The 14,108-nt window shown below is 54.8% G+C and overlaps 1 protein-coding gene across 2 annotated transcripts in view; it reads right to left on the bottom strand.

Annotated features, from left to right (window-relative positions):
• LOC149427742 (elongator complex protein 5-like) overlaps positions 1 to 13,439 on the bottom strand; it is a 37,107-nt gene extending 23,668 nt beyond the window's left edge. The window contains exons 1-4 of one of the 2 annotated variants that reach the window (XM_089667715.1): positions 13,288 to 13,439; positions 10,626 to 10,686; positions 9,144 to 9,224; positions 3,670 to 3,893 (exon numbers count right to left, since the gene is read on the bottom strand). In XM_089667715.1, the coding sequence (XP_089523841.1) occupies positions 3,670 to 3,893; positions 9,144 to 9,224; positions 10,626 to 10,686; positions 13,288 to 13,339 (418 nt within the window). In that variant the 5' untranslated portion in view covers positions 13,340 to 13,439. The remainder of the gene's footprint in view (positions 1 to 3,669; positions 3,894 to 9,143; positions 9,225 to 10,625; positions 10,687 to 13,287) is intronic. The other variant, XM_089667714.1, reaches the window with a different exon arrangement.
• Positions 13,440 to 14,108: the final 669 nt, after the last annotated feature.

Raw genomic sequence — 14,108 nt, 5'->3', positions numbered from 1 at the left:
GGGACAAGGTCCGGATATCACAGATTATATGATGAATGGAGGAGGGGACAAGGTCCGGATATCACAGATTGTTATATGATGAATGGAGGAGGGGACAAGGTCCGGATATCGCAGATTATATGATGAATGGAGGAGGGGACAAGGTCCGGATATCACAAATTATATGATGAATGGAGGAAGGGACAAGGTCCAGATATCACAAATTATATGATGAATGGAGGAGGGGGGACAAGGTCCGGATATCACAGATTATATGATGAATGGAGGAGGGAGGACAAGGTCCGGATATCACAGATTATATGATGAATGGAGCAGGGGACAAGGTCCGGATATCACAGATTGTTATATGATGAATGGAGGAGGGGGGACAAGGTCCGGATATCACAGATTATATGATGAATGGAGGAGGGAGGACAAGGTCCGGATATCACAGATTATATGATGAATGGAAGAGGGGACAAGGTCCGGATATCACAGATTATATGATGAATGGAGGAGGGGGGACAAGGTCCGGATATCACAGATTATATGATGAATGGAGGAGGGGGGACAAGGTCCGGATATCACAGATTATATGATGAATGGAGGAGGGGACAAGGTCCGGATATCACAGATTATATGATGAATGGAGGAGGGGGGACAAGGTCCGGATATCACAGATGGTTATATGATGAATGGAGGAGGGGACAAGGTCCGGATATCACAGATTGTTATATGATGAATGGAGGAGGGGACAAGGTCCGGATATCACAGATTATATGATGAATGGAGGAGGGGACAAGGTCCGGATATCACAGATTGTTATATGATGAATGGAGGAGGGGACAAGGTCCGGATATCACAGATTATATGATGAATGGAGGAGGGGACAAGGTCCGGATATTACAGATTATATGATGAATGGAGCAGGGGGGACAAGGTCCGGATATCACAGATGGTTATATGATGAATGGAGGAGGGGACAAGGTCCGGATATCACAGATTATATGATGAACGGAGGAGGGGGGACAAGGTCCGGATATCACAGATTGTTATATGATGAATGGAGGAGGGGACAAGGTCAGGATATCACAGATTATATGATGAATGGAGGAGGGGGGACAAGGTCCGCATATCACAGATTATATGATGAATGGAGGAGGGGACAAGGTCCGGATATCACAGATTATATGATGAATGGAGGAGGGGGGACAAGGTCCGCATATCACAGATTATATGATGAATGGAGGAGGGGGGACAAGGTCCGCATATCACAGATTATATGATGAATGGAGGAGGGGACAAGGTCCGGATATCACAGATTATATGATGAATGGAGGAGGGGACAAGGTCCGGATATTACAGATTATATGATGAATGGAGGAGGGGACAAGGTCCGGATATCACAGATTATATGATGAATGGAGGAGGGAACAAGGTCCAGATATCACAGATTGTTATATCATGAATGGAGGAGGGGACAAGGTACGGATATCACAGATTATATGATGAATGGAGGAGGGAGGACAAGGTCCGGATATCACAGATTATATGATGAATGGAGGAGGGGGGACAAGGTCCGGATATCACAGATTATATGATGAATGGAGGAGGGGGGACAAGGTCCGGATATCACAGATTATATGATGAATGGAGGAGGGAGGACAAGGTCCGGATATCACAGATTATATGATGAATGGAGGAGGGGGGACAAGGTCCGGATATCACAGATTATATGATGAATGGAGGAGGGGACAAGGTCCGGATATCACAGATTATATGATGAATGGAGGAGGGGGGACAAGGTCCGGATATCACAGATGGTTATATGATGAATGGAGGAGGGGACAAGGTCCGGATATCACAGATTGTTATATGATGAATGGAGGAGGGGACAAGGTCCGGATATCACAGATTATATGATGAATGGAGGAGGGGACAAGGTCCGGATATCACAGATTGTTATATGATGAATGGAGGAGGGGACAAGGTCAGGATATCACAGATTATATGATGAATGGAGGAGGGGGGACAAGGTCCGGATATCACAGATTATATGATGAATGGAGGAGGGGACAAGGTCCGCATATCACAGATTATATGATGAATGGAGGAGGGGACAAGGTCAGGATATCACAGATTATATGATGAATGGAGGAGGGGGGACAAGGTCCGCATATCACAGATTATATGATGAATGGAGGAGGGGGGACAAGGTCCGGATATCACAGATTATATGATGAATGGAGGAGGGGGGACAAGGTCCGGATATCACAGATTATATGATGAATGGAGGAGGGGACAAGGTCCGGATATCACAGATTATATGATGAATGGAGGAGGGGACAAAGTCCGGATATTACAGATTATATGATGAATGGAGGAGGGGACAAGGTCCGGATATCACAGATCATATGATGAATGGAGGAGGGAACAAGGTCCAGATATCACAGATTGTTATATCATGAATGGAGGAGGGGACAAGGTCCGGATATCACAGATTATATGATGAATGGAGGAGGGAGGACAAGGTCCGGATATCACAGATTATATGATGAATGGAGGAGGGAGGACAAGGTCCGGATATCACAGATTATATGATGAATGGAGGAGGGGACAAGGTACGGATATCACAGATTATATGATGAATGGAGGAGGGAGGACAAGGTCCGGATATCACAGATTATATGATGCATGGAGGAGGGGGGACAAGGTCCGGATATCACAGATTATATGATGAATGGAGGAGGGGACAAGGTCCGGATATCACAGATTATATGATGAATGGAGGAGGGGACAAGGTCCGGATATCACAGATTGTTATATGATGAATGGAGGAGGGGGGACAAGGTCCGGATATCACAGATTATATGATGAATGGAGGAGGGGGGACAAGGTCCGGATATCACAGATTATATGATGAATGGAGGAGGGGGGACAAGGTCCGGATATCACAGATTGTTATATGATGAATGGAGGAGGGGACAAGGTCCGGATATCACAGATTATATGATGAATGGAGGAGGGAGGACAAGGTCCGGATATCACAGATTATATGATGAATGGAGGAGGGGACAAGGTCCGGATATCACAGATTATATGATGAATGGAGGAGGGGGGACAAGGTCCGGATATCACAGATTATATGATGAATGGAGGAGGGGGGACAAGGTCCGGATATCACAGATAATATGATGAATGGAGGAGGGGGGACAAGGTCCGGATATCACAGATTATATGATGAATGGAGGAAGGGACAAAGTCCGGATATCACAGATTATTTGATGAATGGAGGAGGGGGGACAAGGTCCGGATATCACAGATTATATGATGAATGGAGGAGGGGACAAAGTCCGGATATCACAGATTATATGATGAATGGAGGAGGGGACAAAGTCCGGATATCACAGATTATATGATGAATGGAGGGGGGGACAAGGTCCGGATATCACAGATTATATGATGAATGGAGGAGGGGGGACAAGGTCCGGATATCACAGATTATATGATGAATGGAGGGGGGGACAAAGTCCGGATATCACAGATTATATGATGAATGGAGGAGGGGACAAGGTCCGGATATCACAGATTGATATATGATGAATGGAGGAGGGGGGACAAGGTCCGGATATCACAGATTATATGATGAATGGAGGAGGGGGGACAAGGTCGGAAGTCACATTCACTCACCTCCAGTCACGGGTGGGCGGGAGAACTCTCGGAGGGTGTGGCAGACGGATGGGAGGGGACTCCGGGACAGGATCCAGCTGAGGGAGTCGATGACGATGGTGACGGGGGCGGAGCTCTGGCTGATTCGCTCTCGGATGGTCTTGGCGTTGAAGTCTCGCGGGGTCAGACACTGGAAGCCCCTCCCCCAGCGCAGGGGGTCCGAGAATCCATCATGGAAGGTGAGTCTGGGGGGAGGGGACAATACACAGAATGGACATCAGGGTGCTGGGACTTGTAGTCCTCCTCCATTCAGAGGATCCCGCCCCCTACAGACAGCTATGACCATAACTCCTCCCCACAGAGCAGTCCTGCATGGAATTATGGGTGAGCTCTGCTATAGGGGCCCCTCCTGTTCCTGGGAGTACCTACCGTCCCGTAATATGACCCACTTTTACTGGGCGGAGCCACCCAATCCGACTCCTCCTCCATCACCAGGAACCCAGGACCTTCTCCGAGGTTCTACTCTCCTCCTCCATCACCAGGACCTTCTCCCAGGTTCTACTCTCCTCCTCCATCACCAGGACCTTCTCCGAGGTTCTACTCTCCTCCTCCATCACCAGGAACCCAGGACCTTCTCCGAGGTTCTACTCTCCTCCTCCATCACCAGGAACCCAGGACCTTCTCCGAGGTTCTACTCTCCTCCTCCATAACCAGGACCTTCTCCCAGGTTCTACTCTCCTCCTCCATCACCAGGACCTTCTCCCAGGTTCTACTCTCCTCCTCCATCACCAGGACCTTCTCCGAGGTTCTACTCTCCTCCTCCATCACCAGGACCTTCTCCCAGGTTCTACTCTCCTCCTCCATCACCAGGACCTTCTCCGAGGTTCTACTCTCCTCCTCCATCACCAGGACCTTCTCCCAGGTTCTACTCTCCTCCTCCATCACCAGGAACCCAGGACCTTCTCCGAGGTTCTACTCTCTTCCTCCATCACCAGGACCTTCTCCGAGGTTCTACTCTCCTCCTCCATCACCAGGACCAAGACCTTCTCCGAGGTTCTACTCTGATCCCTGGTCACAGGGTTCAGAAGGACAGAGGACCTCTCCAATACGGCTCATCCCCCATCACCAGGAACCCAGGACCTTCTCCAAGGTTCTACTCTCATGCCTGGTCACAGGGTTCACAAGGACAGAGGACCTCTCCAATCCGACTCCTTCTCCATCACCAGGAACCCAGGACCTTCTCCGAGGTTCTACTCTCCTCCTCCATCACCAGGACCTTCTCCCAGGTTCTACTCTCCTCCTCCATCACCAGGAACCCAGGACCTTCTCCGAGGTTCTACTCTCCTCCTCCATCACCAGGACCTTCTCCCAGGTTCTACTCTCCTCCTCCATCACCAGGAACCCAGGACCTTCTCCGAGGTTCTACTCTCCTCCATCACCAGGAACCCAGGACCTTCTCCGAGGTTCTACTCTCCTCCTCCATCACCAGGAACCCAGGACCTTCTCCGAGGTTCTACTCTCCTCCTCCATCACCAGGAACCCAGGACCTTCTCCGAGGTTCTACTCTCCTCCTCCATCACCAGGAACCCAGGACCTTCTCCGAGTTTCTACTCTCCTCCTCCATCACCAGGACCAGGACCTTCTCCGAGGTTCTACTCTCCTCCTCCATCACCAGGAATCCAGGACCTTCTCCGAGGTTCTACTCTCATCCCTGGTCACAGGGTTCACAAGGACAGAGGACCTCTCCAATACGGCTCCTCCTCCATCACCAGGAACCCAGGACCTTCTCCAAGGTTCTACTCTCATCCCTGGTCATAGGGTTCACAAGGACAGAGGACCTCTCCAATCCGACTCCTCCTCCATCACCAGGAACCTAGGACCTTCTCCGAGGTTCTACTCTCCTCCTACATCACCAGGAACCCAGGAGCTTCTCCGAGGTTCTACTCTCCTCCATCACCAGGACCTTCTCCGAGGTTTTACTCTCCTCCTCCATCACCAGGAACCCAGGACCTTCTCCGAGGTTCTACTCTCCTCCTCCATCACCAGGACCTTCTCCCAGGTTCTACTCTCCTCCTCCATCACCAGGAACCCAGGAACTTCTCCGAGGTTCTACTCTCATCCCTGGTTAAAGGGTTCACAAGGACAGAGGACCTCTCCAATGCGACTCCTCCTCCATCACCAGGAATCCAGGACCTTCTCCGAGGTTCTACTCTCCTCCTCCATCACCAGAAACCCAGGACCTTCTCCGAGGTTCTACTCTCCTCCTCTATCACCAGGACCTTCTCCGAGGTTCTACTCTCCTCCTCCATCACCAGGACCTTTTCCGAGGTTCTACTCTGATCCCTGGTCACAGGGTTCACAAGGACAGAGGACCTCTCCAATACGACTCCTCCCCCATCACCAGGAACCCAGGACCTTCTCCAAGGTTCTACTCTCATCCCTGGTCACAGGGTTCACATGGACAGAGGACCTCTCCAATCCGACTCCTCCTCCATCACGAAGAACCTAGGACCATCTCCGAGGTTCTACTCTCATCCTCCATCACCAGGAACCCAGGACCTTCTCCAAGGTTCTACTCTCATGCCTGGTCACAGGGTTCACAAGGACAGAGGACCTCTCCAATCCGACTCCTCCTCCATCACCAGGAACCCAGGACATTCTCCGAGGTTCTACTCTCCTTCTCCATCACCAGGAACCCAGGACCTTCTCCGAGGTTCTACTCTCCTCCTCCATCACCAGGATCTTCTCCGAGGTTCTACTCTCCTCCTCCATCACCAGGAACCCAGGACCTTCTCCGAGGTTCTACTCTCCTCCTCCATCACCAGGAATCCAGGACCTTCTCCGAGGTTCTACTCTCATCCCTGGTCACAGGGTTCACAAGGACAGAGGACCTCTCCAATACGGCTCCTCCTCCATCACCAGGAACCCAGGACCTTTTCCAAGGTTCTACTCTCATCCCTGGTCATAGGGTTCACAAGGACAGAGGACCTCTCCAATCCGACTCCTCCTCCATCACCAGGAACCTAGGAGCTTCTCCGAGGTTCTACTCTCCTCCTCCATCACCAGGAACCCAGGACCTTCTCCGAGGTTCTGCTCTCATCCCTGGTCAGAGGGTTCACAAGGACAGAGGACCTCTCCAATCCGACTCCTCCTCCATCACCAGGAACGCAGGACCTTCTCCAAGGTTCTACTCTCCTCCACCATCACCAGGAACCCAGGACCTTCTCCGAGGTTCTACTCTCCTCCTCCATCACCAGGACCAGGACCTTCTCCGAGGTTTTACTCTCCTCCTCCATCACCAGGAATCCAGGACCTTCTCCGAGGTTCTACTCTCCTCCTCCATCACCAGGACCTTCTCCCAGGTTCTACTCTCCTCCTCCATCACCAGGACCTTCTCCGAGGTTCTACTCTCCTCCTCCATCACCAGGAACCCAGGACCTCCTCAGAGGTTCTACTCTCCTCCTCCATCACCAGGACCTTCTCCAAGGTTCTACTCTCCTCCTCCATCACCAGGAACCCAGGACCTTCTCCGAGGTTCTACTCTCCTCCTCCATCACCAGGACCAGGACCTTCTCCAAGGTTCTACTCTTCTCCTCCATCACCAGGAATCCAGGACCTTCTCCGAGGTTCTACTCTCATCCCTGGTCACAGGGTTCACAAGGACAGAGGACCTCTCCAATACGGCTCCTCCTCCATCACCAGGAACCCAGGATCTTCTCCGAGGTTCTACTCTCATCCCTGGTCACAGGGTTCACAAGGACAGAGGACTTCTCCAATCCGACTCCTCCTCCATCACCAGGAACCCAGGACCTTCTCCGAGGTTCTACTCTCCTCCTCCATCACCAGGACCTTCTCCAAGGTTCTACTCTCCTCCTCCATCACCAGGAACCCAGGACCTTCTCCGAGGTTCTACTCTCCTCCTCCATCACGAGGACCAGGACCTTCTCCAAGGTTCTACTCTTCTCCTCCATCACCAGGAACCCAGGACCTTCTCCGAGGTTCTACTCTCATCCCTGGTCACAGGGTTCACAAGGACAGAGGACCTCTCCAATACGGCTCCTCCTCCATCACCAGGAACCCAGGATCTTCTCCGAGGTTCTACTCTCATCCCTGGTCACAGGGTTCACAAGGACAGAGGACCTCTCCAATCCGACTCCTCCTCCATCACCAGGAACCCAGGACCTTCTCCGAGGTTCTACTCTCCTCCTCCATCACCAGGACCTTCTCCGAGGTTCTACTCTCCTCCTCCATCACCAGGAACCCAGGACCTTCTCCGAGGTTCTACTCTCCTCCTCCATCACCAGGACCTTCTCCAAGGTTTTACTCTCATCCCTGGTCACAGGGTTCACCAGGACAGAGGACCTCTCCAATCCGACTCCTCCTCCATCACCAGGAACCAAGGACCTTCTCCGAGGTTCTACTCTCATCCCTGGTCACAGGGTTCACAAGGACAGAGGACCTCTCCAATCCAACTCCTCCTCCATCACCAGGAACCCAGGACCTTCTCTGAGGTTCTACTCTCCTCCTCCATCACCAGGACCTTCTCCGAGGTTCTACTCTCCTCCTCCATCACCAGGACCTTCTCCGAGGTTCTACTCTCATCCCTGGTCACAGGGTTCACAAGGACCTCACAGTGGACCTTCCAGAGGTCATCAGACATTCCCCATCATATAAGGATGTGATCTCCTCTAACCCAAAGAGCCAAGTTGTCAGTCTGGACACCGCCAGGGACTGATCAGATCCTGTGGATTATGGGTCCCTTTACTGCAGGGGCCCAAATATGTGAGTGAGGGAGCAGCAGAGAAGCCTCCAGTCACGTACTTGGGACATCCAGAGACGTCTGCCAATGGCTGAAGCAGCACCATAGGAGGCTCCCACTATCCCCCCGATATGTCTGGTTCCCCCACACCGGCCTCTTATGATTGGTCCATGAAGCCACCAATCATCTTCCAGACCCAATGTGAGGATCTGGAGAAGAAGGTCCAACAGTCTACTACAGAGAAACCCGATAATCCATCATATCGAGCCCTGAGGGAGTCACAGGACATTCCCAACTCTCCCAGATCTACACAACATCCACCATGACACCACTCACCTGGACACCACGTCATCGGGAACTCGGGCCACCCTGGGGGAGTCACAGGACATTCCCAACTCTCCTGGATCTACACAACATCCACCATGACACCACTCACCTGGACACCACGTCATCGGGAACTCGGGCCACCCTGGGGGAGTCACAGGACATTCCCAACTCTCCCAGATCTACACAACATCCACCATGACACCACTCACCTGGACACCACGTCATCGGGAACTCGGGCCACCCTGGGGGAGTCACAGGACATTCCCAACTCTCCCAGATCTACACAACGTCCACCATGACACCACTCACCTGGACACCACGTCATCGGGAACTCTGGCCACCCTGGGGGAGTCACAGGACATTCCCAACTCTCCCAGATCTACACAACATCCACCATGACACCACTCACCTGGACACCACGTCATCGGGAACTCCGGCCACAAACTCCTCCGCGGGAAACTCAAAGCTGAAGATGTGAACGTGCTCCCCTCTGCAAGAGAGACCAACAGACCATGACTGACCCCTCATTCTCCACTATAGCACCCCAATATTCCCTCATCCTCCACTACAGCACCCCAATATTTCCTCATCGTCCACTACAGCACCCTGATAATCCCTCATCCTCCACTACAGCACCCCAATATTCCCTCATCCTCCACTACAGCACCCCAATATTTCCTCATCGTCCACTACAGCACCCTGATAATCCCTCATCCTCCACTACAGCACCCCAATATTCCCTCATCCTCCACTACAGCACCCCAATATTTCCTCATCCTCCACTACAGCACCCTGATAATCCCTCATCCTCCACTACAGTACCCTGATAATCCCTCATCCTCCACTACAGCACCCCAATATTCCCTCATAGTCCACTACAGCACCCTGATAATCCCTCATCCTCCACTACAGCACCCCAATATTCCCTCATCCTCCACTACAGCACCCCAACATTCCCTCATCCTCCACTACAGCACCCCAATATTCCCTCATCCTCCACTACAGCACCCCGATATTCCCTCATCCTCCACTACAGCACCCCGATATTCCCTCATCGTCCACTACAGCACCCTGATAATCCCTCATCCTCCACTACAGCACCCCAATATTCCCTCATCCTCCACTACAGCACCCCAATATTTCCTCATCCTCCACTACAGCACCCTGATAATCCCTCATCCTCCACTACAGCACCCTGATAATGTCTCATCCTCCATTACAGCACCCCGATAATGTCTCATCCTCCACTACAGCACCCTGATAATGTTTCATCCTCCATTACAGCACCCCGATAATGTCTCATCCTCCACTAAAGCACCTCGATAATCTCTCATCCTCCACTACAGCACCCTGATAATCCCTCATCCTCCACTACAGCACCCCAATAATCCCTCATCCTCCACTACAGCACCCCAATATTCCCTCATCGTCTACTACAGCACCCTGATAATCCCTCATCCTCCACTACAGCACCCCAATATTCCCTCATCCTCCACTACAGCACCCCAACATTCCCTCATCCTCCACTACAGCACCCCAACATTCCCTCATCCTCCACTACAGCACCCCAACATTCCCTCATCCTCCACTACAGCACCCCAATATTCCCTCATCCTCCACTACAGCACCCCGATAATGTCTCATCCTCCACTACAGCACCCTGATAATGTCTCATCCTCCATTACAGCACCCCGATAATGTCTCATCCTCCACTACAGCACCCCGATAATCTCTCATCCTCCACTACAGCACCCTGATAATCTCTCATCCTCCACTACAGCACCCCGATAATCTCTCATCCTCCACTACAACACCCTGATAATCCCTCATCCTCCCCATTACACCCCACCCGTCCCTCCTCCTTCCCAATTGGCTGGTCTGGCACACTCACCTCTGTACTGCAGATACAATCAGACTGTGGAGGAGTGGTCGGCCACTAAGGAAGGCGGAGTCTGTGGAGAAAGGGGTGGAGTTTAGTGGGGAAGGTGTGGTTGAAGTTCGGTATTACAGAACATTGTGCTGAGATTGGATCACCAACCTCCCAATCAGATTGTACAATTGTATCTCCGCCCACCGATAACGGGACGGGATGGGGGGGTCTTGGTGTGTATATTGGTTGGACTGTCCAGGCAGATCTATAGATTGTGATTCACAGGAAACACATACATTGTATCCCCCTCGCTGGCCCACGCCCCGCTCGCCTGCCCACGCCCCGCGCCCCCCTCGCCTGCCCACGCCCCGCTCGCCTGCCCACGCCCCGCGCCCCCCTCGCCTGCACACGCCCCGCGCCCCCCTCGCCTGCACACGCCCCGCGCCTGCCCACACCCCGCGCCCCCCTCGCCTGCACACGCCCCGCGCCCCCCTCACTGGCCCACGCCCCCCTCGCTTGCCCACGCCCCGCTCCCATGCCTCGCCTGCCCACGCCCCCTTCACCTGCCCATGCCCCCCTCGCCTGCACACGCCCCGCGCCCCCCTTGCCTGCCCACGCCCCACTCGCCTGCCCACGGCTTGTGCCCCCCTCGCCTGCACACGCCCCGCGCCGGCCCACGCCCCCCTCGCCGGCCCACGCCTCGCACCCCCCTCGCCTGCACACGCCCCGTGCCCCCCTCGCCTGCCCGCGCCCCCTTCACCTGCCCATGCCCCCCTCGCCTGCACCCGCCCCGCGCCCCCCTCGCTGGCCCACGCCCCCCTCGCTTGCCCACGCCCCACTCCCATGCCTCGCCTGCCCACGCCCCCTTCACCTGCCCATGCCCCCCTCGCCTGCACACGCCCCGCGCCCCCCTTGCCTGCCCACACCCCACTCACCTGCCCACGCCCCACTCGCCTGCCCACGCCCCCCTCGCCTGCACACGCCCCGCGCCGGCCCATGCCTCACCTGCCCACGCCCCCCTCGCCGGCCCACGCCTCGCACCCCCCCCTCACCTGCACACGCCCCTCGCCTGCCCACGCCCCTCGCCTGCACACGCCCCGTGCCCCCCTCGCCTGCACACGCCCCGCGCCCCCCTCGCCTGCACACGCCCCCCTCGCCTATCGCCTGCACACGCCACGCGCCCCCCTCGCCTGCCTGCGCCCCCTTGCCTGCCCACGCCCCCCTTGCCTTGCGCCCCCCTCGCCTGCCACGCCTCGTGCCCCCCTCCCACGCCTCGTGTTCCCCTCGCCTGCCCACGTCTTGCGCCCCCCTCAGATTGTCAGATAGAAGCGTGATTGGTCACTCCAGAGAACACGTCTCCTCTGCTCTAGAGTCCAGTGGCGGCGTGCTTTACACCACGTCATCCAACGCTTTGCATTGCACTTGGTGATGGAAGGCTTGGATGCAGCTGCTCGGCCATGGAAACCCATTCCATGAAGCTCTCTACGCACTGTTGTTGGGCTCATCTGAAGGCCACACCAAGTTTGGAGGTCTTTAGCTATTGACTCTGCAGACAGTTGGTGACTTCTGCGCACTGTGCGCTTCAGCATGCGCTGACCCCGCCCTGTCATGTGACGTGGCCTACCACTTGGTGGCTGAGTGGCTGTTGTTCCCAGTGGCTTCCACTTTGTTATAATCCCACTAACAGTTGAGCGTGGAATATTTAGTAGCCAGGAAATGTCACGGATGGACTTATTGCCCAGGTGGCCACCTATCACGGGACCACGCTTGGAGTCACTGAGCTCCCGAGAGCGACCCATTCTTTCACCAATGTGACCCCCCGGATAAGAAGTCTCCGCCCCCTGGATCAAAAGTCTCCGCCCCCCGGATCAGAAGTCTCCACCCCCCGGATCAGAAGTCTCCGCCCCCCGGATCAGAAGTCTCCGCCCCCCGGATCAGAAGTCTCCGCCCCCCGGATCAGAAGTCTCCGCCCCCCGGATCAGAAGTCTCCACCCCCTGGAATGTTCAGCTTTGGTACAGACACACGTGGGAACACACACAGGTTACCATGGCAATTAAAGGGTCACATCGCACACGTGTGTCTTCTTACAATCAGTGTGTGTGTTCGCTCTCACATGGATGCACTGAGCAGGCTACATACTGAGCCATGGGGAGCAGACAAGAACTGTCAGAAGTCCTGCGTAACAAGGGAATGGAACTTTATACAGATGGAAAAGGACATAAAAAGATGTCCAAAGCCTGGAATGTGGCGGTCAGAGCTGTCCAATCACTACCCCCGATCTCCTGACACCAAGCCAAGGTCAGCTAGACCCACAACTGTCCGGGATACAGGTGACCTCAGGAGTGTCAGGGAGAACAATACTGAGCTGCATGGTGGAGTCACCACAAACACAGTGGTGGGCAGAGTCTGATTACTGTTATCACTGAAAGGAAATCCAGAATGTCGGGGTGTCACCAGGACGGGAAGTGGGGGAAATCTCCTCCATGGGGCAGTGGGTGTGGTCAGCTGGGGGAGGGGTTTCAGGAAGTGAGGGAGGAGTCAGGACACCAGTCAGTGGGATGGATATAGGAGGTGTCCGGCTGACCCCCCGAGTACCGAGTCCTTACAGGAGAGGGGGCTGGGCTCGGCCCTGTACGCTGAGGAGGCGTGTCTCCGGCCCCTCCCTGTGGGCGGGGACATTACCTGTGATGATCAGGGTCCCGGGGCTCCCCGCTCTCCTCAGCTCCTCTAACATCTCTCCGAATCCGGTGACGTCACCGCTGTGCGCCCTCCTCCGGGTGGAGGAAGATGGCCGCCGGCCGCCATTTTCTCTCAGCGGTCACAAGATGGCGTCAGGTGAGGGGGCGGGGTCAACCGGAATCCCGCTCTTTTCTCTAACTAGGATTGGGTGGAGGTAGGAGGAGGCGTGTCCCTTGTGCCTCTCCCTGCAGAGTACGGGACCGCCCACACGTACTGACTATATAGACCTCTCAATGATGGAGTGTCCCCATAGACGAGATTCCCCTCACTTCCTGTCCTGTGGGGGGAGTTGCCCTGCCCTGAGGGAAGGCTTCTCTGTGTCATTTTACCTCCCCGACCTCCATTCCCAGTACTGACCCCCCATGCCTGTAATACCTGGGGGGGATGTACTGCAGTGTGTGCTATCACTGATAGGGGGCGCACATGTGGCGGGCCGGTCCAAGATGGCGGACATGGTGTTGGTGCATGGAGCTGCGTGTGGTGAGGTGTACAGAGGATGGCACACGGGGCGCGGAGGAGACCGGATTGGTGGAAACGTTTCCAAGATGGCCGTCCCTCAGTGACCATCCCGGCCCCCAGCCGCCATTCCTGGGAACGTTTCTGGGAGGAGGAAGATGAGGACGGGTCCGGTGTTGGTGTGACGTGAGGACGGGTCTGGCGTTGGTGACTCGTGAGGACGGGTCCGGCGTTGGTGACACGTGAGGACGGGTCCGGCGTTGGTGACACGTGAGGACGGGTCCGGCGTTGGTGACACGTGAGGACGG

Source organism: Staurois parvus, unplaced genomic scaffold (assembly GCF_062004578.1).
Source record: "Staurois parvus isolate SC_StPar_1 unplaced genomic scaffold, SC_StPar_1.0 ptg003529l, whole genome shotgun sequence".
NCBI lineage: Eukaryota > Metazoa > Chordata > Amphibia > Anura > Ranidae > Staurois > Staurois parvus.
The sequence above is the reverse complement of the archived record's forward strand: the minus strand, read 5'-3'. Positions and strand labels throughout refer to the sequence as shown.